The sequence below is a fragment of the Coffea eugenioides genome, chromosome 10, assembly GCF_003713205.1.
Source record: "Coffea eugenioides isolate CCC68of chromosome 10, Ceug_1.0, whole genome shotgun sequence".
NCBI classification, from domain to species: domain Eukaryota; kingdom Viridiplantae; phylum Streptophyta; class Magnoliopsida; order Gentianales; family Rubiaceae; genus Coffea; species Coffea eugenioides.
The window spans coordinates 35,261,967-35,287,477 of NC_040044.1; the positions used below are offsets into that span (position 1 = coordinate 35,261,967).

Genomic DNA, 25,511 nt, shown 5'->3' on the forward strand with positions numbered 1-25,511 from the left:
GGAGTATGAGATTAAGAAAAATAATTTTAAAAAAAGTGCAAAATCAGTGCTACACTTGTATCTTGATCGAAATGACCTTCCTCAGAGTTTTTATCAGGCTAAGGTTAGAACCCAAAAGAAAGACTTCAACAACATTAGCATGTAAGAGAGTTTTTTTTTTTTTGAAAAACCATCTAAGAGAGTTCATGACACAACATTAGCCTTGAAGAGAAAATAATGCAGTTTAGAACAAACTGGAGACCATATACAGGTGGTATAGAAATTTGACACCTCATTTCTTGCATAATTACATTTGCAACTACTGCTGCTTTTAATTGGAAACATATCTTGGAGTATACAAAAGTGAAGCAAACAGCTGCGACCCCTTTGGCCATGAAAAAGAGCTGTTGAGGTCAAAGTTCATTCCCCTTGCAATTATGCTATTCTTCTGTGAACATACATATAGCAGCATTTACAGGGTTAACTGTACAACAAAACTTACTGCAATATCCAGCGATGATTTCGCCTCCACCCCCCCCCCCCCCCCTTCTCTCTCTCTCCCTCCACCCCAACATAATAAAGTCTCTCCGTTTTCTTTGCCTCTAAAAATATTTCAACCATTTGCATTTTTCAAGGTCAGAAATTTACCAGAGCTACCAAAGTGATCATTCTGCCAATATGCATACTCAGTTACTGACCAGCGAACATCCATTTGCATCATGAAAGGTTGCAATATAGCAGTTTCTCCAAAACATGGTTGAAAAGCTTTTCAGGAGCTATTTTGTGTTTAGTCATGTGAGGATGATTTAACTTCTTTCACACAGTTTCATCTGATAACCTATTCGACCAAGTAATCTCAATTTCAATTGTTCGCGAGGAGCCATCTTTGTTGCTATCATGTCTCAGGCTGAATTCACCACTGTATGTCCCTTCACTCACAACTTTGTCAATTTGGATTGTCACCCTCCCTAGAGTTGTCTGAGAAATACACACAATATTCATATCAAAAACCATCACAACACAATTAAAAGAAAGGATTGTGTCTAAAAGGCTGATTACAATCTGCTGGCAGCTATAGCACATTTCAAATGGGTAACTGCAGCACAACTGCAAGAAGTATGGAAGTTTGCCTCAGAAATTAACTCTCACTGCCCTTTTCAAGTGAAAATTAGTTACTGTCCATTCCAAGCAAATATCATGCAGTCATTGCATTATCTGTCACCTTTCTTATTCTTTACAAGTGCTCTTTTTTATTTTCTAAGATTTGTTTATTACAAAGCCATACAGAGGAGCATCCAGCTTACGTGGGATGCACAATTTTAGATATGAATCAGAACTGAAGACAATTACCTTTCCAAATGCACTTTTGCTTTTGCATATTATGTGCAACTTCTGGCCCTTCGGTGGTATATCAAAGGCCCAGGTAAAACTTTCTTTCCATTCTGGACACATGTTGTGGCTCACAACCTGAAATACCAATAGTAACACCATTAGGACAAATGATAGCTCACTCATCGTAAGAAGAACTAAAACATTTTGCTATTTGGCATTTTATAAATCACTGACAGCTGAATGCAAATAAAAGTGGTATGTGGACATATGTTTAACCCCTTTAAAGTTTATCAATAATTTATATTCCTATAAATTGCATTTTTGTATACAGATGTTATGTAAAATTCCTAAAATACTAAGAAACCCTGCTATGCCCATAAAAACAATAAAATTGCTGTATTACCCATAACATGACAAGGGTCATAAAACTCTGTGCATAAATTAATCTATGAAATTTACAAAAGAATCATACAGCATAAGTAACAACTCATGATTAAACTCAGAAAGCTATTGCAAGCTATATAGTACTCTCGTTTGATTGAAAAAGAAAAGACAATTAAATAATCCCCTGTATCACATACAACAGAAAATAAGGATTCGAAGATATGTCAGAAAGCCAGCTATTCCTTTTTAATCAAACCTATTAAAGAAAAACTTGTTACCTTTGTTTGCCTTGCAGGACCATTACCAATGGTTAATCGACAAAAGGCATTTGTACCTCCCATGACTTGCTTTAGGTTTTTTGCACGGTTAATAGTAACAGTTAAACAACCTGGCAATCTATGCAACAGGCTATCAGCTCTATCATGGAAACTTGGCGGGCAAGTTTTCATGAGACTTTGCAGGATTGGTATCGCTTCTGCAGCAATGATTGCTTGGGATTTTGAGACATCTATTGGCATGGTTGACCAGGAATGTTTCAGCAAACACAAGGTGTTTAGAGCAGAATCTTGTGCAGCCTCATTATCAGATTTTAATGCTGCTACCAAATGAGGAATACTAAGTGTAGCTGCTTCAGAAATATGGAGCTTTGGGAAGTTGGTGAATATGACATGCATGGTCCTTAAAACCTCTTCATTAGTACTTGCACTAGCCCACAGTTCTTTCTCCAATGCAGCTGCATATTGACATGTAGTAGATATTAATTTCAGCCAGATACATGAAAAAAATTTGAGGCAAAAAAAGATTCAGTGTTTCAAGAGACCAGGACTTTTAAAGTAAAAGATGCCAGTCAAAGCAGATTCATATTCAAACAACAAGGTTCACTTATAAAACTTAAAAAAACTCCAGATCTTGTGTCATCTTTTTAAATCATCTCTTGCTCCCAAGTCAAACTGACAAGTCACCACTGGTTTCTTAATTGAATAACTGCAATACTAGTTTTTCAAGTGATTGAACCTAGTGCAACCCAGAAAGTTTTTTTTGAAGCTAGATTTAGGAAAATCAATCATGAAGACATATTGGAAGAGGACTAGGTTTTTTAGAACAGAAAAAGAACAGACGTCACCTGTCAATGACCTAATAAGGTCATTTGATACATATTCCTGGAGTGTATGATTTGAAAATAAAAACTTGATCAGCAGAGCTGCCTGCACTGCAATGTCTGAATTTGCAGACAATAGCATTTCCTGAATTACCAATATACCTCCTGCTTCAGCAACAGCTCTTCTATTGGTACGACTATGCATGACAAAGTTTTGTAATGCACAAATCGCCACCATAATCATCTCTTCTGTTGGTTGATCCTCAAGCAAGCTTATTAGTGCTTGACAGGCTGATACAGAACTACTGGCTCTGGCAAGTCCTTCATGCTGGGAGAGATCACCAAGAGCAAGAGCTGCAAGAAGCCTACCAGACTGTGACCGAGTTTGTGGATCCAGTAAATACTGTGCTAGGGGTGCTATAGCGTATTTAGATACCTTCATCTCTCGTACTCGTGCATTATTAAATAAAGCTTCAATCAGTTTTCCTGAGGCTTCTTCACATTGATGAGATCTTAACAGATCTAGTAGAGGATCTACAGCACCAGCTTCGACCATCAGTTCAGCACTTGCAGCATCAGTCTTTTCTTGAACAATCAGTGCATCAAGAGCAAGTTTAACTGTGCCCTCTTGTACCGAGTGCAACATTTTCACAAGAACCACCAGTGGAACTTTGAAGTAATAGTCTGGATTAGAGCGCAGAACATTAGAGAGAACCAGAGCTGCTGATTCCAGTAATGTGTCAGATGGTTCGGGTTCATCTTGAATAATAACCCTCGCAAGCTCAAAAATACCACCAGCATCAGCAACAGCCTCTGGCCAGCTTAAAGAGATACTTTCCAAGGCCTTTATTGCAGTTTGCTGCAAGCTTAATATTCCGATCCCTGCAAGTTGTACAAGGGGCACAATAGCATTTTTTGTTGTTATATCTTGCTTAAAATGCTCTTGTTCAAGCAGATGGGAGAGCAATTCTGTCCCAAGCTGCTGGATAGCTTGAGATGGGGATTCCAGAAATGTAATCAGAGGCTCGATGATTTGGCTGGGGGTAAGTTTTAAGGTTGCAAGGCTTTGCGGCTTCTCTAATATATTAACCAGTGCTTGCAGCGCACTGTGTTGTCCCCAAAGGTTGAAGTCTGCCCGAAGCAACAACAAGAACAGAGGTTCTACAATTTTTGCGGCAGCTGAGCTTTTTGAAATTGCACTACTATTTGTCAGTATACGGAAAAGTTCTGCTATTGTTGAGCACAGGGTACTAGGTGCAGTAGGGAGTAGCGCAAGACAACTATCAATGATGCCAGCTTTGACCATATCCAACTTGCGAGGAGTTCGGTCTTTCCCCAACTTGATGAGAGTACAAATGCTCGCTTCAATCAGCCGATGGTTTGATCCAGAAATCAAGTGAACGAGAAGATCAACAACATCATAAGCAGATACAAGCTCCACCAGTTGTTCGTCATCCAACAATTTTTCAAAAGCACAAATACCAGCTTCCATAGCTGAATCTGTTCCTGACTCTATCAATGACAAAAGTGGCTTTAAGAATTCAGCTGCTATTTGCATTTCTCTGAATTTTGCATTAGAAAAAAACACAAAGCAGAGTTCTGCAGCATTACTCTTCAATTCCAAAGAAGAAGACGAAACAAGAATTTTGTGTAGATTGTCAAGAGGATTTTCTTCAGTTTCGGCACTTAAAACTGCTTTTGAATTATTTCCCGAAGTCAACTTAATCAAAGCACTAAAAGCTGCTTGTTGCTCACTCCCAGATGCAGAACCAAGCATATCCAACAAAGGCTGAAATGCTTGTGAAGCTGTTTCAGAATTTCTGATATGTTCAGCATCAAAAAGTTCATCTAGAGCCCTAGCAGCACTCAGTCTTGCACTTCTTGAACCTAAATGAAGAACAGCAACAAGTTGGTGTGTGCAACTAATAGTTGCTTCATATTGAAGAAGATCGGGGTTGCTGAAGAGTATTCTCAACAATTCAGATATTGTAGCCTCAGTTAGGTCCTGGGGACTCAAAGACAGGTATCTACTCAGGGCATCCAATGCTCCAGCTTCTGCCATAATTAACTTGTTTGCATCATTTCCATCAGCAATTCGAGTCAGGAGCTGAACAGCCACTGGAGGTGCACCAGGCCTATCTGGCATCGGTCTCAAAAGATCTACAAGTAGAGGAATATTCTTACGTGCAGTAGAACCAATTCTTACATCTTCAATCTCGAAAAGGAGTTCAAGAACAACTTCATCAGGATTTCTGACAAGAGAAAATTCATCTGATAATGCAACAAGATTTGGGATATCAGATTCTATATGACCAACTAGGGTTATTAACCCAGCAACTGCACCAGAGTTTGCAACTGCAAGATTTAATCCCTTGTTTCCATGGGAAACAAGACTAGCCATTGCCTGGGCAGCAAAGAATCTGTCGATAACTTCCTCAGACTTCAGTAAAAGTGTAAGCGAGGGGATGAGATGCATGGCTGCTGGGGATAATACAACATTGGCATCCTGGAACAAGATTGCCACAAGCAAGGAACTAATCCATATGCCCTCTGTATCCTGGAATTCTGCCTGAAGTGCACAAGCATGCAAAATTACACAAAGAAAGCTCAAACCAGTCACATATATGCCTGATTAAACATGAGGAAAACTACAAGAGAGCAACAGTAGGAAACCTCCAATAAACAATCTTTCCGAATTTAATGTTCATTGTACAAACATTTTGAGGCATCCAATTAAACCAACACAATGGGTGTGTGCTTGAGGAAAAACCAAACCATAGGAACTTTAAAGAAAATATTTAACAGTCAACTGGACCTCAGGCTGAGGTGAAATGGGCTTAAAAAAATGTTCTTTCACTGTATGTGTGTCCATCGAACACCAGTGAAAGCTAGAACTGGAATTGACTCCACGTTTTCTTCATGCATCCGGGTCATGATGTTATCCAAGAAAAGGAACCCAACTCGAATGAAAAATGCATGCAATATTAACTATGAGCTGGGAGTAAGCCTCCACATATAATACTAGATTCACAATTGGAAGAAGGCAATACAAGTGCTCATGGTCATCAAACTTCTAGTCAACCAGAAAGTCATTGGATAAATTAAGGAAATCCATGTCTAGTAAAATGAAGGATTGAATAAATGAAAATTAATAAACCAAGGCTTAAATATGAAATGTGTCTGTTGGCATCTAACTAGATAGTTAAATACTCAGATCTCATTTGATAGGTCTTTAGTTCATGCAATGTATGTGAGCACAATATAAGAACCCTATGGAATAATTGAAACTATCTCACCATACCTGTGAATTACTAATATAAACTGCAAGCTTCTCAGAAAGGACATCAAGTCCCCCAGCCTCAAAAACTGTTAATTTGTTCTTCACATGAAATGAAGATATTATTGCTAGCAACCACAGAGCAATAGTGCCTCCTAAGACAGTTGCTGGATCAGGAATCTCAAATTCGTTTACTTCTCTGAAAGCAGTTCTTTCACTGAAACCTCGGGGTGTTCTAACTTCGATTTCTAGAGAACTGCAACTGGAATTTTGTTTCATCAAATCTACTAGAGAATATATAAGAGCTTTCAAGTATCCATATGCATCAAGTATATCCATTAACTGAACTCTGTGCTCCTTGGCTGCACAAATGAGTAAGGCTGCTCCCCCGACTTTGACTTCAAGACTAGTTGAGTTCATTATTCTGTTTGCCAATGCACTGATAGATTCTAACTGTGTCATCAAGGAATCACTTAGCACTGTTGGTTGATCCCTGCAAAGCCTTGAGAGAATTTCTATCACTTTGTCTTGCACCTGGGGTGGTCCCATAGACAGGCACTTTACCAGTGCCTCCAAAGCTGCAGGAATGTCAGGAAGGGCAGACCACAGTGGATAACTGAAGTTCATACCTTGCTTTGTCCTTGCCAATAGTGAAACAAGATCTAAAGCATCATTTACATCATTCCCATCCATATCCATTTCATTCAAAGCATCAAGAACTGCAAGAACCGCAAACCGACACTGAGCGCTACTAGTTAGTACATCACCTAATGGAAAGTGTTTTAACAATTGATGAAGGGCACGTGATGCATTTTTCTTCCCATCTGGTGATCCTTCTCCTAAAACTCTTGTCAAAGCTGAAACAACATCTTCTGCCAGTGCCTCAGCTGCTATCTGGGTGTCTGACAACAAATTGGCCAATGCAGCTACTGCAGTCTCTGCAGAATCAATTGACAATGTTTTTGCCATTTTAATCAAAGGTTTGACATCCCCTTCTGCAATATAAGACTTTTGTTTTGAAGAATTAGTCTTTGTGGGGCGAGACAAAGCACCCAAGGCACGAGCTGACTGTGTTGCAATACCATGAGTCTTACTAGTCAAAAGCTTCATGCAACGGTCTATTACTTCATCTGTTGCAAAATTGTCACAAATATCATGGCGGGTAGTGAACAAGTCAGCCAGAACAGATGCTGCATGTTCTTGGGTTTTCTCATTTGAGGAATTGAGAGCCTGCACTAGTGATCTCAGCCCCTTATTAGCAGCAGCACCAATTTGCACAAGGTCACTGTGTGAAGCCATGGCAAGCACATGACCCAAAACCTTAATTACGTGGGCCTTTGAGCTTGGCGAGTCACCCAAGAGTAAAACCAGTAATTGGTTGATGATTGATGAATCAGGAACTCGAATAAGCTTTGTCAGGACCTTAGCAGAGGCTTTCTGTCCCTCAGATCCACCATTTTTTAGAAGCCACAGAAACGCTGGTATGGCATCAGCACTTTCAACACAATTAAGAATGTCCTCACTATGACAGCACAAATTCCATAATATATATGCTGCATCTTCCCTAGCCTTCTGAGATCCCATTTCTAACAATTGGACAAGAGGTGGAATGCCACCAGCTGCAGTGATTGCCCATTTGCTGTCATCAACTTGATCGGTCAGGATTCTTAGAAATTTAACTGCATACTCTTGATGCTGTTCACTCGACAGACCCAAGAATGACATCAATAACTGAATTCCTTCTCTCTTTCCAATAGCTTCCCAGATGCCAACATTATCACAGCAGAAGCGTATTAGAGAAAGTATCAGAGACTCTTGTGCATCACCAAAAGCCATCGTTATAAGCCCAATTAGCACCTTCTTTGCCACCGGTTGACTAATTGTTTTTGATAGATGAGAATTTCCATACATGCTAGCCATGGCCTCAAAAAGTCGCTCCTGGACCAGCTTGTTATCACGTGGTTTTAATAGTGTTACTAAGCTGTTCTCAATCTTGGTTGCATCAAATGTTTCCTCCTCAGCATCCTGCTCAAAAACCATGAGAGAATAAGCAAGTGCTCCAATTATATCAGCAACTGGAGCAGCCAAGCGTGGAGACTTCGAGAGCTCTCCAAGATAAAGTATTAGAGCTGACATCCCTCCGCATATATTTGCCAAGGCTTTTGTTGCATGCCGCTGAAGATCCTGTCCTCCCTCTCCTTGCATTCCTTCCTTAGAAGGAGCAACAACAGCCCCAATCAGTACTGGAATTCCCTGAGCCTCGACAATAGATTTCTTAGCACTTGCTGATTTGGAAGAAAGAGCCTCCAGAGCATCAGCTGCATTGGCACGCACAGTAACATCATTTTGTTGATCCAAGAGTTTAAGCAAAGCGTTAACTGCTCCAGAATCAATTACTTTAGGAATGCTATCACTAAAAGCCAGGACTACACGGGCCAAGAGAGAAGCAGCATTAGATTGAGTCACAGTATTGTCTGAAGATAGAAGCCTCACAATAGTGTCCACTCCACCAGCCTCCAGCGTTGCAGTCCAATAACCATCTTTGTCTCCACAAAGATTTCTCAAAGCCCCTGTGACAAAGCCTTCTACCACTTTGTCCTGCTTTCTTTTGGGATTTAGTTGCTCCCATAAAGTGGGCACTACCCCTTCTGTGACAAATATTTTCATGCCAACATGATCATCTGAAAGTCCAACAGCTGAAACAGCATATACTGCCTCTGCAGCTGCCTTCCTTGCTTCAATTGATTCTGACTTTAAAATTGTTAATAAAGGAGGGACACAACCACCTAGGAGTACCTTCACTCGTAAATCTTCATCTCTGCACATCACACTTAAAGTAGCGGCTACGTTAGTTTTTGCCAAAACAGTGCCAGTTCTAAGAAGGGATATAAACAATGGCATTGCTTGGGCGTGAGATCCAATAAGAGCCCGGGCTTCCTTTCTAGCTTTACATATACCAAGCAAGTTGGCTGTAATGAGCTCCTTCTCAGGTGGTGATGACTTGTTTGCATGTAGCTGCTCAATAAATTTAGCCACTCTAGACATTGTCCTTTCTGGATCATCCAATTCTGCAGCTCCATTTGAATCCCTGGGCACAAAGAACAGGTTCATTCATTAGAATAAAGCATGCTTATGTGCAAGAGCCTCTAGAAGAACAAGTCTCTAGATCAAAAACACTCAATACGACACAATGTGTTCTTGCTATATTTAATCAAACTGTTACTTAATAGTTACGGTGATAGGAAACTTACAGAACCAGTATAGCTTATAGACTTGCAAAAGAGGAAGATGAGATTAACACAAACTGAGAAGAGTAAGAGAGTAGCACTGACCTTCTAGTATGACAAGAAGATGAAGCATTTTTAACCCTGGATTTAGGGGATGAAGACTTTGACATTTGCAAGCAGACTCCAGTTTCACCACCCTTCTTGGCCTCCTGAAGTGTGAATAATTCAGCTCTACCCAAAATCATATACACCCCAACAATAAACGAATGCAATAATTCCACACAGGCAAACAAACCCAAAAATACAATAATTTCCAGAAATTAAATGCCATCATTTATTCATACAAAAGCTGAAATATAGATTACACAGCCTTTATTTTCCAAGAACATAAGAATTTCTCGCTTTTTTTTTTAAGAAAAAAGATGCAATTTCATACGGATTAAGACTTCAAATCCACACAAAAACCATTTTCAATTTCCGGAAGTTAAAACAAATTAAAAAACCCGAGAAACGTTCACTAACCATAAAGCCTTCCAAATTGTGATCATAACAAATACAAATCCAAAATGCGCAAAGAATGGAAGGTTAAAAAAAATCTGAAAAAACAGAACATTAGAGATTTACCTTGGCATAGAAGTTTGATGAATACAGCTCAAACAATCCCTTCTTTAGCTCTCAAAACTTCAAACTTTACCACCACCATTAATAAAAAAAATGCCCTGAATTTTTCTCCTGCAGCCTATCAAATCTGCGCCAAAGGAATGACGGTGGCTATAAACAGTTGTTTCTGTACAATAATTGGAGGCAAATGCTACCACCAAACCCAACCTAAAATTCTGCACCAACAATCAAAATAACCATTAAAGATCACAATTAAACCATGCCCCAGATCTTTATTTTCACATAACTCCATGTGGGTCTCAACATATTTGCAGTTTTGCACGTTAAAAATGCCATCTTTGTTGTAATATGTGCATGACTGTGTGTAGTGTGTGTGTGTTTTCGGTGTAAATTGGAATCACTCGGTGCTTTAAATTAAAATATGGAATAAGTTAATGACAAGTAGAAATCGTTTTGACCCAAAAGAAACAACAGAGATCGGATCCTTGAGGACTGTTTGGTAAAGTTTGTTCCCTTTAAAGAAAAAGGAAAAAATGATATATTATTTAAATAATTCAGAAGACAGAGTTGTTTACTAATTGAGGTTTAATGGTTTAATTAGAGAAACACCCAGAAGGAGAGAAGGAGATGTACCCTGCAATGTTTACTGTATTAGAAGAAGAACAACGTTAATGATGGAGGAAATGCAGGGACAGGGAGGGGGAAAGAAAGAGAGAGAAAAGGAAAAGAAATGAAAAAGGACCTTCTTTTCCCTGTCTCTTCCAAAATTATTTTTGCTCTTTTGGGAGGTTTTAGAATTAGTAATGCGTTGGCTTTTTCTTTTTTTTTTTTCCTCTTTCTACCCAAAAAGGAGTAAAAGACACATCTTTCCTTCCACTTTGCGCTTTGAGATCAAGAAAATACGCATTTGAAGGTGACAGTTATGTCCCTAGAAAATTCTTCCAAAAAATTTTGTGTATCTAGACAAAATGAATGTTGACTCCAATGGTAAAAGTTTTATCCACAAATGGGATTGGATAAGATTTTTTATTTTTTTTTGGTTTCACAGTTATTTGTTGCAAACCCTGAGGGGTGCTTGTTTCACATATTGAAATCGGAAATGAAAATGGAATCATAGACTCTGATTTTGGAATTAAAACTTTTCATTTCAATATCTAGCTTGGTTCACACATTGGAATTAGCATCATTCCAACTCCTGATGCTTGGTTTGATGAGTGTTTCGGAATTAAATGCAATTAAATTTTAAATTTACCCCTGATATAACAATTCTTATAAAACAAAGGAATAATTGCAGAAACTGATAGGTTTTGTATTTAACAAAAATATGAGACTTTGTAGATTTTGAAGTTTAAGGAAGGGATATTTGAAATTTAACGACCGTTATATAACTTTCAAAACAAACAAATTCATTCTAATTTTTTTTTTGGAATAATTTTATATACCAAATCGCGGTCACTTTCATAAAAGTCATATTTTCCCATAAAAGACCAGTTCTTTATGGTTTTCCTCCATTATAAGAACAGAGTATCCATTTTCCCATAAATAAATTTATTTATAGGATAAAATAAAAATAAACCCGTTTTCCAATAAAACATTAGCTTTTTATGGTTTCCTCCATTATAAGAACAGAGTACCCATTTTCCCATAAACAAATATATTTATCGGATAAAATAAAAATAAATCCGTTCTCCAATAAAACACCAGCTCTTTATAACTTTAGAATGAAGGGTTACAATGTCGCTGTCTCTATCACCATCAACTTTTGACTCCCTATTTCTTCCATCCCACCCAACACCAGAACGAAAAAGATTTCACAAAAGATCAAACCTTGCATGAAATGATCAACTATAAAGCTTTATTAATATGTCAACCGCAACTATGTTCAAATGCTATACTGAGCAGGTTCTTAATATACAAAGAACAATTCGTACTAAAATCTCACAATTAATTCACAGCAAGTCATCCTTCCTGCACTGAACAAGACCCTTGAAGTGAAGATCTTTAGGTTGAGGTTCTTAATATATTGAACAGGTTCTTAATATACAAAGAACAATTCATACTAAAATCTCACAATTAATTCACAGCAAGTCATCCTTCCTACACTGAACAAGATCCCTAAAGCGAAAATCACAAACCCCGTGGATTTGGGTTGTGGGTTTTCTTCAATTTTTCTTAGAGATCTTTCTGGTGGAGATCTTGTTGAATAATTTGCCCACTGAAGATATTTGCCCACTATTAATCCATTTAGATCTACTTTAGATCCTTTTTTTTTTCAAGACATTTTGGATTACAGATGAAGACTATATGATGAAGAAGAAGAGATAGGAAATCTGACGAAGAAAAAGAACAGAAGGTGCGACGTGTGATGGAGAAAAAGAGAGGGTAGGTCCATCATAAATGTTGTCTGAGGGAATAAGTTGAGGGTTTTGTCCAAAACCTCCCAATTTGCTCGGGAATGGGATAACTCCGATTTTTTAAAAATGATTCCAAAATTTGTATTCCAATAGACTTAACCCAAGCATCAAATAAGGGATTCATTCCTTTCTGTGATTCCCAAACACTTTGACCAAGCAGCCCCTTATTTTTAATAGAATAGCAGAACAATGCAAAACTCATATGTGATAAATGTCTTTTGGAGAAGAGATCTTCCAAATTTTATTGTGCCATTTCTAATGTCGGATTTGTTAGGAAGTTAAAGAAATTTTGATGTTTTTATTAAAAAAAAAATTGGAAACTCTATATTATATCTTATCTTCTTGTGTGTCTTCTTACTCTTATTATAACATTAACTTATGCACTTAATAAAAAAAAAGAATATGAGATATAAATAAATTTTTAAACTTTACAGATTTTTTTTTTTTTTCGGCTAACCCCATAAGTGGGGATGGGCGCCACATTCAAAAGATCAATAAAGTACACCAAGACCGCTGGCAGTCTGCCAGCTAGGCTAAGACACACGGACATAGGGCATCTGTATCCTATCCAGGCGGGCTAGACCCCGTATATGGGCAGGCAAAGGGGAGGGGGGAAAGGACTGACAAACATGCGTGGTGCTTGCCAGACGCGCCAGGGCATCGGCTACCGCATTTGCCTCTCTGTAAACATGGGTGAAGGTGATTTGACGACCGAGCACTAAAGACTTGATACTAAGCCATAATTTCCAAGGAACTCCACCATCACCGTTCACCATATTCAGCAATACCTGAGAGTCCATTTCAACGTTTAAAGAAAGAAAGTTTTCGGAGAGCAACAAACCCTCCAGTAATGCCATGGCCTCCGCTTCCATGTTTGTCCGGGATCCCAAAAACAACGAGAAACCACAAAGGATGTTACCACTTGAATCACGAAAAACCCTTCCCGCTCCAGAGTGTCCTGGGTTCTCCAGAGAAGAGCCATCAATATTTAACTTGACATACCCGGCAGATGGCCTCGACCATGCAACCCAGCGTGGCAGCACGGACTTCGTCCGTTCCATGCAAAGTATTAAGCCCGAGTGGGCCAGTTCCCAGTCATCCCGTGTCACCTGGACGAAAGGCCGAACCTGAGACATGCTAAGCAACAGGTCTTGAACATCCCTGCAAACCTGTGCCGGTGACACTGTTATCTCCTCGTACATAGCCATGTTACGAGCCTTCCACAGCCCCCAACATATAAGCGATGGCAACACCCTACATACCATCCCCCGGGCAGAGCCTGGAGATTGATACAGCCACCATTGCTGCAAGCGACTAACGATAAAATTTATTGTGATGTGAAATTTATGAGATAAAATGTATTAAAGTACATATTATCGAATAATTTAAAAAAAATCATGAGGTTTTACAATATCCCCTTCCATAACACAGCATCTCAAAAGTCATACTGGATTAATTAAAGTTGCTTATATTTGTTAAAAATCGGCTTCCTTGGAGTAGCATTTCCCAAAGGTACTACGATATGTAAACATAGTGGGAGTCTACCAATTCTCCATTCTGCTCTTGGTGATTTTGCTCTGCTTCCTGGATCCAATTGTTGATGGTGCAGTTCATCATTATCCTTCTTTGCTCCATGTGGTAAGGTCTTTCCTCTAGAGGATTTGGGCATGTGCTTTGGCGCATAATGGCCTCTAAGAGTTCTTCTCTGATAAAGCATCCTTAGCAGAGTAGCCCTTCCAAAAGTTTTTTGATCTAATCCCTTTTTCTTCTGATTTTTGTTAGTGAGATTTCCATCCTCCATTTTTCGGTCTCTTGTACACTCTATTATGGAAATGGGAGTGTCTTTTGGTGATCACACCATCCATAGTTGGCTTTCCTAGGTTTGCTTCTTCCAATTCTTCCCCTTTTTGTGACCCCTCATTTTGGAGCAAAATGAAAGGGTTAGTAAGTTTAGCTCTAGGGGAGAAAGTTTTTTGCAGTGTATCAGGTTCCTCCATCAAGGGAGTACCAACCTTTGACTTAGGGAACCACTTCTTGTTAGGTCATTGTCTTTCAAAGATCCTATTCCCTAAAGTTGACTTACTATAGGGAATTGGCCCAAGTTTCATTGCCAATTCAAATTTGAATTTGGGCCCATTCTACTGATTGTTTGGACTTTGGATTCTTCATCACTTTCATCCAAGGCCCATAATTGCTAAGACGATCATGCAAGAGATTTTGCAAATTGTTGTCTGGCTTGGGGTAATACCTGGCTTGATTTTGCCCTTCCATATCCTAAATGCAATGTAAACAATCTTTCTCAATCCTTGCCACTCTGCCACATTTGAAACAAAGTTCAGCCCTTTGTACTGGGCTGGTTGCACATGATCATCTATATCTTAGGAGTGGACTAATGGTAGAATGATATCTATCTGAATACACACATCCTTGAGAATCGCCCTCTGATCATGGTGACAATTTGTGAGTCAATTTTGAGTAGAAGACCCAGGGCTGCTCCAATCTTTTGGAGAACTTCCCGATCATAGTATTCCACTGACAACCCCAAAAGCCTTGGCATGAAGTTAGGTTGCCATGTTCTTATTGTAAGAAAATGGCTATTAATGAACCATGGTCCTTCAGAGATCACCTTCTGATAATAAGTGTGCACTCGAGCTCAACTCGAGATAAAATAATTGAGCTCGAGCTTGTCGAGTTTTTAGAAGTCGAGCTCGAGCTCGAACTCGACTTCAGTTTACCTTCCTCGAGCTCGAATTTAATTAAATCTAATTGAGTCAAATCAAACTCAATCAAACGTATTCGAGTGTAATCAAGTTTAATTGAGCCTATTCGAGTCTAATCAAGCTCACGTAATAAAAATTAATATTTTACATATAATTTTAAATAAAGGATATTATTGACAATTCACAATAATAAATATTAAAAAATTAATATATATATATATATATATATATATATATTATAAAAAGCTCGATTAGACTCGTCGAGCCTTTGAGTACAACATATTGGAGCTCGAGCTCAAGCTCAATCAAAACAACCTCGAATTGAGCTGTTAATCGAGTAGCTTGCGAACTCGAGTCGAGCTATTTAGTTCAACATCACCCTTATCTAATAATCCTTTTGCTCTGAGAACTTTGCGACGAAATAGTCTGCTCCAAGGTCCAAGATGTCTAAGTTCCCTTGGGGCTTCCATAACTCCCTTTCTGGTCCAAGAACTTGAACCCTAGCTTCTACAATAGGAGTGGCTCGATTTTCCCCTTATGCAAATCTTGACCTCATCAAAAAGATGAGTTTTTTATTTTGCACTCGTCCTTCCCGGCTCATCAAGTTTCAAACTTCGCTCTAAAATTTCTGTTGATGCATTTTCCAAGACAAGGATATACTGTCCCAAATTAAAGATTGGTTGGGAGCTTTGGGGGAGGTTATGTATTTGGCTTACTCGCAAAGGGCTCCCCTAGTTTTTCAAAAGAGGTTTCAAAGAGGGTTTATCATTAGTAACGGTTCCTACCTCTTGAACTAGGTTTTCTAAGGAAGGGTTATGGTGCAAAACTAGTAACGGTTGATGACATGAGATGGCTATCAACACGGAAGAGGTGGTGATTTCACTGAAGTCCTCCTCAATCAGAGGAGGTAGAGATGGAGGTTCAGGGGAGAGCATTTTTTTAACTCCACTAGGTGGAGGGAAAAACTATTTTTAGTTCTACCCCCATTTCTTTTATAAACTCTCAAACAACATCAAAACTCAACTCAATCTCTTCTTTTCTCTTCTTTTCTCTTCTTTTCTTTTCTTTCTCTTCTTTTCTCTTCATTTCTTTTCTTTCGTAACTTAAGCTTTCAGATCTTTTCTTTTCTATCGTAAACTCGCAAACTAGCTGTTCATCTTTCTAGAGAGCTGCAACTATTGTTAGATTTTGATCTGTTAATAGAAAAGTCTTTAATGTTGTTAGTTCTCTTTGATTCTTCGGTTAATGGGTTTTTCACCTTTTATCCAATTTCGATAGGAAAATTTGCTGATAAAAGCTAGACACATGCACCGTGCAGATAATATTCTACCATGGGATTCACTTGGTCAGGTGTTGAGTGTAAAAGATCTGGAATTCCCACGCGAATACAAGGATAGACGCAGAATGCAAAACAACTTGACAAAATCAAGTCATTTGCTTCTCAAATACTAATCCACATTTTTTCTTCTTTTCTATCATTCAAACTAGCAGATCAAAACGTTAGCATACACAGCATATACTAGAAGGCACAAGAAGCAAGTTTCAACCGCTCCATACATTCGACTAAAAGATGTTTGCTTGACCCGAAAATGGATTTTAAATGACCACATCAGGTGCCATATTTTCTTCCGCTGTCCATGTTTTATGTTACCATCCTCGCTTAGTCAGATCACTTGTAAAGTTTCCCATATATGTGATTGACTGAATCTTGTTTAGCCCGGAACCTGCAAAGACAAAGAGAATGCTGTGAGGAGAGTTCTAAGATACACATGACCAAAGAAATAAATTGGTAAGCAATTTAAGTTGAGTCATTTCCTATACCCGAAATTACAAGCAAGCTATGATCCAAAGAGAGCAACAATTTACTCTGTACAACGGGATGTACACAAAAGACATCTTCCATTAGCAAATAAGAACAGTTAGAGTGATCAATAAAGACTATCATCTCAATTGCTTCTTTTCAAGCTTCTTCCACAAATAAATCATTCTTCTGATGATAGAATCTGCTGAGGATCCTTCTGCATAAGCACTTATTGCTGTCAAGAGGCTTGTGAATTTCTCCCCATCATCCTGCACCAAAGACCTTAGATGCCTTAGGCTTTTACAGAAACACATTTCCTTTAGACAACATAAGGACCTGTACTCCATTCCTCAGCAGATATGTGCAAAAATACCCGAAAATCAAAGCATGAGCAAAGGAACCCTAAGTTGGTCCTTAACTGCATAAAGAAGTCTTTTAGATAAATAACACATATAGCATAAAGAACATAAAGAACAGAATAATGCAGCAGAACTTTCATTATCAATTAGTTCCGCATGGTGACTAGAGAATGAGAAAATAACAATGCCAAAGATTTAGATATCAAAACAGGACAATATGAGAATGTATAATTCATGTCCACGCCACAGTAACATGTATCGATATCAGATAGCACTCCTCAGCATCAGCTTTGATGTGAAGTTCTAAAAGCATTTTCCCCATACTGTCATTTATGGCCCTCTATCTTCTCTTAAATATTGTTGAGAAGGCTAACGGATCCTTGATCTTCATGGTCAAGAGAAGATGGCCATCTTAAGTTTCATCTAAAGGCAACTGATTTCTTTTTCCTGGACAAAATATGTTCTGATGATCTAAGAAATTCCATCAAATTCCATCACGAGTTTCTTCAAATGATATTGGTACCCTCTCAGGTATTTCTTTTATATTCAGCAATATCCTTCTAAATACAATAATATAGAGGACACCATAAGTCAAAAATATAGGTGAGTTTATAAGAGCCACTATGTGTCAACAACCAGAAGGACCATAAATGCAATTTCAAAAATTTCAGAGAAGATTGCTGTGATTATGGTCAACTGAGGAGCAACAAGTGAAGGAATCACATTCAAATAAAACATGGAGGCATTTTTCTTTCAGTAAAAAGTACATCTGACTTGCTTCAAGTAGCGAAAAATATCATATTTGGCATACTCTGTAACGTGCCAGCTTGCGATGCTACAATATGAGATGGGTTCATCTTTTGTTTTCCTCTCGTCTTCAAATACCCATTGTTAGTTCCCTTCTCTCTTTTATACCGCCATTCAAGTTCAAAATACAATTAAAAGTTTGCAAGGGATTAGCAGATAGATTTCGAAGTTAAAAGTATTGCTATTAGATTATTATGGTCTCAAATTCAATAATTAACACCAGGATTGCAAAGTTGAACAAAGCATAGCATTTGACCTTTTACTCTAGTTAAATAGTAAATCTAAAAAAATCAGTGGCAGGAAAAGGACACAATACACAACTTTAACACCAGAGCTCTTACTAGATAAGCAGTTGAAATATTATATGGAAACAGACATACTGCAGGAGCCCTCAAGTATTAAGGAAACATACAATATCATCAAAATCAAGTTCATGGTTATTGGAATCCAAAAACAAAATAATTCTAAGCAGCTAATAGTTGCCCCTACCTCTGGCTTCTTAAACAAGAGGTCATTTGTTGCAAAAGGAACCATATACGATGGCAGGTCACAACGTAGCATTGCCTGTACAAACACATCATTTTTAGCTATGGAAAAAGGGGAACAAAAGAAAATTCTGAGAGCAGCAGATGACTTGCCAGATTCTTGCTTAGGATAGCTTGTTCAGTGTTCATTATCAAGGCCTGAAAGCAGATAAAATTAATTTCAAACAAATTTGTCAATTACTGTACAACTCTGGAGCAGAACTACATAATCCAGCTATCAGAAAAGTACCAACGTAGAACAGTAATAGAAGAATCAAGACTTTTTACTAGCAACACCCTCAGAAAGCCACAGACAACATCAGAACCATTAATATGGCATTGATGATCTATGCAATTAACAAAGATTCCATACCTGCCTGATTCTCTCCTCACTGACTTGCTCAACACATTCCAACAAGTTCTCCAATGTACCTACGATAAAAGGAAAAAGATCAAGATTTTACATGCCTATCCAACAGCACAGTTTGTTTGCAAACAAATTACACATGGCAATTAACTTGAGAGGTTTCTTAAGGAACAAAGGTTTTTCTTTTTATCAAGGTTCAAAAAGCAGTTTTGACAAGCAACTAAGTGAAAAATCCTTTATTTCAAACAACAGCAGTCGGAGAAATAAGATGTCAAACTTAATCAGGAAATAGATGGTTATGAAAGAAATGTCAAAGCCTTCATAAGTAGGTATATACATAGGGGTAGTTGGAAGGTAGAGTCTTCTAATTAATCTGAAAATACATATTGTGTTTTAAGAACATTCCCTTGTTATATTTGGATAACAAGAAACTAATGAAACCAGAATCAATGAATACCATGTCTTGATGCAACTTAACGGAGACAACCAGGCGATTATTGACCAAACATCCATATAAAAGCAGCCAGAGAAAAATCTCACACTCAACTTCATGCCTAATTGACATCAATTCGCAGCCAATCTACTACATCTTTGCATTTGTATGATTTAGTTACCGTTAAATATTTAAATTTCTCATTCATAAGAGGTATGCAGGCATTGGTGACAGTATCAGATTTAATTTTGATATTTTTTCTTTCCTGTTACAGTCCCTGTCAAGGGGAAGAATCTTGAGGTAGATCTCAGCCTGCAATGTTGAAGTTGCTCCGGGAGAGAAATTTCTAAAGAGGAAAAGGTATCACAGGCTCTACGTGTTTGCCCAAGAAAACTGTAATCTAGCAATAACATACCGAATTTTGTTATTAATTGCACGGCACGAACATCTCCAATCCCATCCACTCCTGCATTTGACAGTTTAAGTAATCAATGATCAATTTCATAAGCAGCATTTTGATTGACTAGGAGCAACTATCAAATTATTGACTATGAAGAATCTAAAGATAATGCACAAGCTAGAAATCAGACAACTCGTCATGCAGCCCCTAAATCTAAGATCAAGTTAACTAACCATAACATGTGGTTGTTTGAAAGTATGAAGTATATGACACTGACTTCAAAGAAACAGGTTCACATGAATTTTCAGCAAATTCGCAAATGTAAAATCAAAATAGGAAGAAAGAGAGGAGAAAAAGATTACTTAGAAAAATTAGTGTAAACACTTATTAAAGCACTAGAAGCCAAAGGTGAGGTGGTAAAGATTGTGAAAGCAAAATATGATTTTCATTCACAGAAAAATGCCTTTGTCAAGAAGCTAGCAGTTAACTTTCAGGATATTTTAGCAAGTTACGTTTTTTGTTAAGTATTCACAAGAAGAAGTTAGGAGTTCCATCTATGTATATCAAAGCTAGCTTGTATAGACTCATTGAGCATGCTTAATATTCATGTCATACATTAAATCTCAAAACAAGCAACATAAAGGCTTTTAGAGGTAAAAGCCATCTATCTACTTACCGGGAAGAAGAGGTAAATGAACAAGGATGTATCATTATAAAATAAGACCTTCAAACATCCCATAGACTTGTACCTAGTTACCACACTGATGGACTAGTTATAGGACAGGTTTAAAATGTTGTGCTGCCCTAATTATGTTATGTGCTGAGAATTGTACGTTGAACTCCAGTCAAAGAACCCAGAAGTTCAAAATGTTGTGCTGCCCTAATTATGTTATGTGCTGAGCATTGTACGTTGAACTCCAGTCAAAGAACCCAGAAGTTCAAATATGTTCAAATCCACAAGTACATATACATCCAAAATGAATTAATGAAAAGAATCTGAAATCCAAAGAACAAAATATTTAGAGATCAACAAACATTTTAACAAAAATTAAAGCATGTACAAGACTATAGATCAGCAGCTATTTTTTTTTTTTGCATCCAATTTGCCATAAAACAGATGGAGGCAAACTCTGAAAGGAATAATTCTTTTGAAAATATTATATCTCAAATATCTCATATATGACACCTCTAGTTTTCGATTACATGAAAAGTTAAAATCAAAGCACAAACAACATAGTGGTTTTGGGCTGTTTTATTAACATGATAATACGTAAATCTGAAATGCATAACTCTAGAATACTAAAATACAGGACAGCTTTTGATTAACTCTTCACATATAAAGACTTTTTCTTTTTCTTCCTTTTCAGCTTTAAGTGAGTAGGGCAAGCATTTTTCTAGTGAAAGATGGAACCTGGTATGTTGTCAGACTTATCACCAACAAGGGCAACAACATCAACAAACTGAGAAGGCGTCAGCGATCCATATTGTTCAGCAAAATCATCCATGCCATATGAAACCATCCTAAGTAGCAGCATCAGAAAGTCAAAAGCTCTAACTAGGAAAATGAGAAAAAAGAATAAATTTTGGATTGAACAACTGAATATTAAAGATGGGGTTTTTTTTTTGGGGGGGGGGGGGGGGGGGGGGGGGGGGGCGAGAATGTGGACAGTTTGGTAGTTTCTCCAGGCGATCAGGGTGTAGGTAAAGACATATCTTCCTATTTGTATACTTATTCTTTATTTCTTTTTCCCATGTTTTCTCCTTTATTTCCAGTTTGGTTCCTTCAATTACTACAACTATGCTGCCACCAGACAACATGATCATTGCTGACCTTGCAGCTGTTGGTGGCAACCACCACCTGCATTGCGCTGTTGCTACTGCTGCCACAACCATGTAACCGTCACAGTCACTAACGGTCACCATCACCACCACCCTCTCCACCATTAAAAGTTGAAACAATGACCATGCCTACCATTGCCCATCTCAGCTATAGGCACCAGAACAATTGGTGCAGTTGCTAGTTGGCCACCACTCCATTAAGCAGACAGTGTATCGTTAGCAAATACCAATGAAAAATAAAACTGTTAAAGTTTACCCTTGTGTTTTGACTCAATCCATCTAGCACGAGTAAAAGATGGAATAGAAAGGTTGTTCAAGGACGGAAGAAGGATTTGGGAAGGCTTTCTGTGTTAAGACAGTTGGGCACTGATAAGGGTTCATAGGCATGGACAATCTCCAAAAAAGGAAAGGACAAAAATGATTAAAGTGGTAAAACATGCATCAGCTATCACAGTTAAGGGAGAGGGATCCAAAAAACAACTTGGGTGTGGGACTGGGGGGTATGCGAAATACAACCTAAATTATGGGTCACCATACCCACCACAAATTAAATATAGACCAGTTTCTTCCAACTTTCAGCAAGATTTCCCACATCAGGGCGGCGCACGTCTCAAAGAGCCCAAGTAAGAACAGTAGATGAAAGTTGTTTGCAATTACATATGACCGAGATTGCCATTGAAAGCTTGAACACAACCTATATAATCTCTCAAGCTCCACAAAAAACTATTTGTGTGCCTATTCTTGGAACTACATCAATTTTCAGTCTCAAGCCTAATTTAATATGCATTGGGTACATACAGTAGGTTTGTACCCAAAGTAAAATTTCCCACACTAGGCAGTATGACACAGAGAACCAAAGTAAGAACAGTATATGAAAATTCTCTGCAATTAAACATAACCAATTGCCATTGAAGGCTCGAACACCATCTTTATAATCTCTCACTTCCCATGAGAAGCTGGTTGTGTGCCTCTTCTTGGAACTACAATTTTCGGTCTCAAGCTTAGTTTGACTATGCATTGGGTACATACGGTTTAGGCCCTAGCTATCTCAAGCTGATCAGCTGTTTATATTGATATCTTCAATGAACTATCAACAATCAATTTGATGAAATAAGATCTAAAGATGTGAGTCCAATTTCAAATAGAAGTTCATTCAGTACAGCAAAAATATAAGATTGTAAAAGAATCCATACATAAAAAGTATAATTTAGACATCACAAAAGTTGTCCAACTCATAGACCAAATCAACAAAAATGAAGATAATATACTCACTCAAATCCACGAGGAGCAATCCGCAAAAGGCGCAACGAAGGAGATAGGATTTGAAAAAAATCTTTGTCTGGGGAGACTACTCGCACCTGCAATAAATGCACGACAAGGGAAGTACTGAATTAGGACCAAAGTAACCACAAGTACCATCAACCAATGAAGTTTGTTTAAAGCACTTTGTTAAAGTTACAATACTGGTAAAATAATCCTTTTATGCATATTAAAACCGAAACAAATGATCTTTCCTTCAATAGCCTAAAGGAAAAACAGAGATGCATAACTTAACATCTTTTCTTGCTAAGGAGATTCTGAAATTTTCCCTATTAGGAAAAGTATTCCATCCATCTCTACCGTGCTTCTAGAAGTAATTCTACCCGAAAAAAAATCCCTTTCGATCTTGTATATCTTCTGAAAAAGTCAACAAGAGCCTTACTTTTGAAAAAATATATGCATGGCTTAAACTTATACCAACTTCATACTTCTAAATATCGAACAGAAAACAAGGTTAAGTCAATTGAAAAGCTTAGCACATAAGATCTTGGTATTTTACCAAGAAAATCATCTCATAGATTTTGCAAAGTTAAAATAACTACCTTGAATCCAGCATCAACACTCCTCAAAGCCAGGGTCCCAATTACATCATCAGCCTCAACCCCTGGAACCTATATTAAACTGGAAAGTCAACAATATAAATCAAATAAAAGTCAGGTTAAACCTAAACTATGTTTGCTCTCACCTCAATCACTTTAACAGACATAGCCTTGATGGATGCTTTCAGATATTGAAGTCCCTGAACAATGGTATCAGGTGTAGGAGGACGATGGCTTTTGTACAACGGATAAAGGGTGTGACGAAAGTTAAGGCCTACACAAGATTTAAGCAAACAATTTTTTGATGCACTTGCTAAGGGAACAAAATAACTTCAATCACATACATCAATCACAATGACAACATGAAAAGACAACACAAGGTACCAAAGGAAATAATAAGCATCAAAAAAAATTATATTACAACTGAGGCCACAGTACATACACCTGATCGTTTATCTCATAGCAATCCAACTGACCCAACGAAACTGAAGTTGTTTAATCACAAAGGGAAAGGTGAAAACAAAGAAAGAACAGTAACACCACATCATCAAGTTAATATAAAGTGGATTTAGCTCATCTCAATCAGCATTAAATGGTGGCATCAAAAGAAATGACAGCTGCAACGTCTCGTAAAATTACTCTTGGAAGACTTTAATCCCATGGTTCAAAAAAGGTGGAATCTACTGGTAGGAGAAATCCAGCCAGCTGAAGTTTGAATTCACTACTTCTGATATTTTCCAACAGACAGATAGGCCTGATAAAGTTGCTTGGGGGGCTCACTACTTTCAGTGTATTCTCCACTTGGGTGATTGAGATTTCATTGAGACTCAAAAACTTTGAGGTATCACGGTATAACCTGTACTGTTTAAGCATAGTATCCTAATGATCCCACAGCATGTTACCTCTCAGGAATCTAAGGCTAAGAATGCATCACGTTAGTAAAGCTTTTGGTCAAAAGAAATTTACTTGTCTTGAATCCATTGTAACTTGCGAAGCATAATCATGCCATATTTCCAAGCCTAATTAGAAAAACTCCATAGCCTATTTTTTTTCACCCACAAGGCCCAATCAATTAAAGGAGGTAAAGCGTATTCACACTTCTAGGTTGAATGGAATGAAAAAAAAAGGTTGTACCCATTCTAGGATGTAAAATTCTCTCCACTCCTGTTTCCTAATTCAATCAGTCTGCCATATTGTATCATCATGTTTCTGAAGAAATTCTAAATTTTAGCACTCTCATACCTGTCCAATCTTGAAAAATATCATTCTTATCAAATCCAAATGGATCCATCATCAGTATCTTGTTTAAGAGAAATTCTAGAATTAGGAAGTCTCACATGTATTTTATATCACCAATCTCTTCATTGACACTACATCAATAGCATATCAGAGCCAAAGGATTATCTATATATCAAAACACCGGGTGGTTATTCATCCTGAACTCCACCCAATCTGAAGCTTTGCTATGAAGCTAAAGAAAGCAAAGTAAAAATCCAATCATAAATTTGATAGGGTGAATTCTAGAATTCTCTTATGGATGAACAGTGCTTTCAATTTAATGGTTTTCTTGCCAAAGGAATGTGCACAAAATGTGAAAGACAGAGGAAAAATTCTGATCAGTGTTCCTAGTTTCTAGTTTGAAGGCAGAAGTTAAAATTCCATTTACTGGAAGATAAGATATTTGGATCTAGCATATTGGTTCAGATGCGTGACTTGATAGCCATTGGTTCAAAAGTGTGATTAGATTGCCCTGCCCTATGGCCATCTGATCTTTCAAAGATTTCTAGCTTCTTTCTTTACTGTATTCTCTATCTTGAGGCATCAATATTCCTGAACAAGAAACGTCGTTAATTGCAGGTTTTGTTAGAAGACAAGTATGTGTATAACTATGACATTCGTATGCAACAGTTCAAAATGACTTTTGTAAAGCTTTATCTAAATCATAAACAAGTTTTTTATTTTCAAGTTTTCAGGGCCTACCTGAAGCCATTAGGATCACCTCATTGCATGACAGACTTCGACACAAACCCTTACTAGGTACTTAATCACAGAATCGAGTGACTTATAGG

The 25,511-nt window shown here is 37.8% G+C and overlaps 2 protein-coding genes across 2 annotated transcripts; both read right to left on the bottom strand.

Moving 5' to 3' along the window:
* Positions 1 to 541: 541 nt before the first annotated feature.
* Positions 542 to 10,052, bottom strand: LOC113748611 (protein CELLULOSE SYNTHASE INTERACTIVE 3-like). Its single transcript, XM_027292088.1, has 7 exons — positions 9,923 to 10,052; positions 9,404 to 9,507; positions 6,096 to 9,159; positions 2,819 to 5,363; positions 1,974 to 2,428; positions 1,330 to 1,446; positions 542 to 957 (listed from the first exon to the last, which is right to left on the bottom strand). Exons 2-7 carry the CDS (start codon positions 9,466 to 9,468, stop codon positions 796 to 798), a joined length of 6,408 nt encoding a protein of 2,135 aa, XP_027147889.1. The 5' UTR covers positions 9,469 to 9,507; positions 9,923 to 10,052; the 3' UTR covers positions 542 to 795.
* A 6,354-nt stretch (positions 10,053 to 16,406) lies between these two features.
* LOC113750753 (DNA polymerase I-like) lies at positions 16,407 to 24,733 on the bottom strand. The gene is made up of 11 exons (XM_027294693.1): positions 24,685 to 24,733; positions 23,589 to 23,716; positions 23,446 to 23,514; positions 22,856 to 22,941; positions 21,156 to 21,265; positions 19,760 to 19,810; positions 18,918 to 18,976; positions 18,659 to 18,703; positions 18,510 to 18,584; positions 16,875 to 17,123; positions 16,407 to 16,777 (listed from the first exon to the last, which is right to left on the bottom strand). Exons 1-10 carry the CDS (start codon positions 24,731 to 24,733, stop codon positions 16,995 to 16,997), a joined length of 801 nt encoding a protein of 266 aa, XP_027150494.1. The 3' UTR covers positions 16,407 to 16,777; positions 16,875 to 16,994.
* Positions 24,734 to 25,511: the final 778 nt, after the last annotated feature.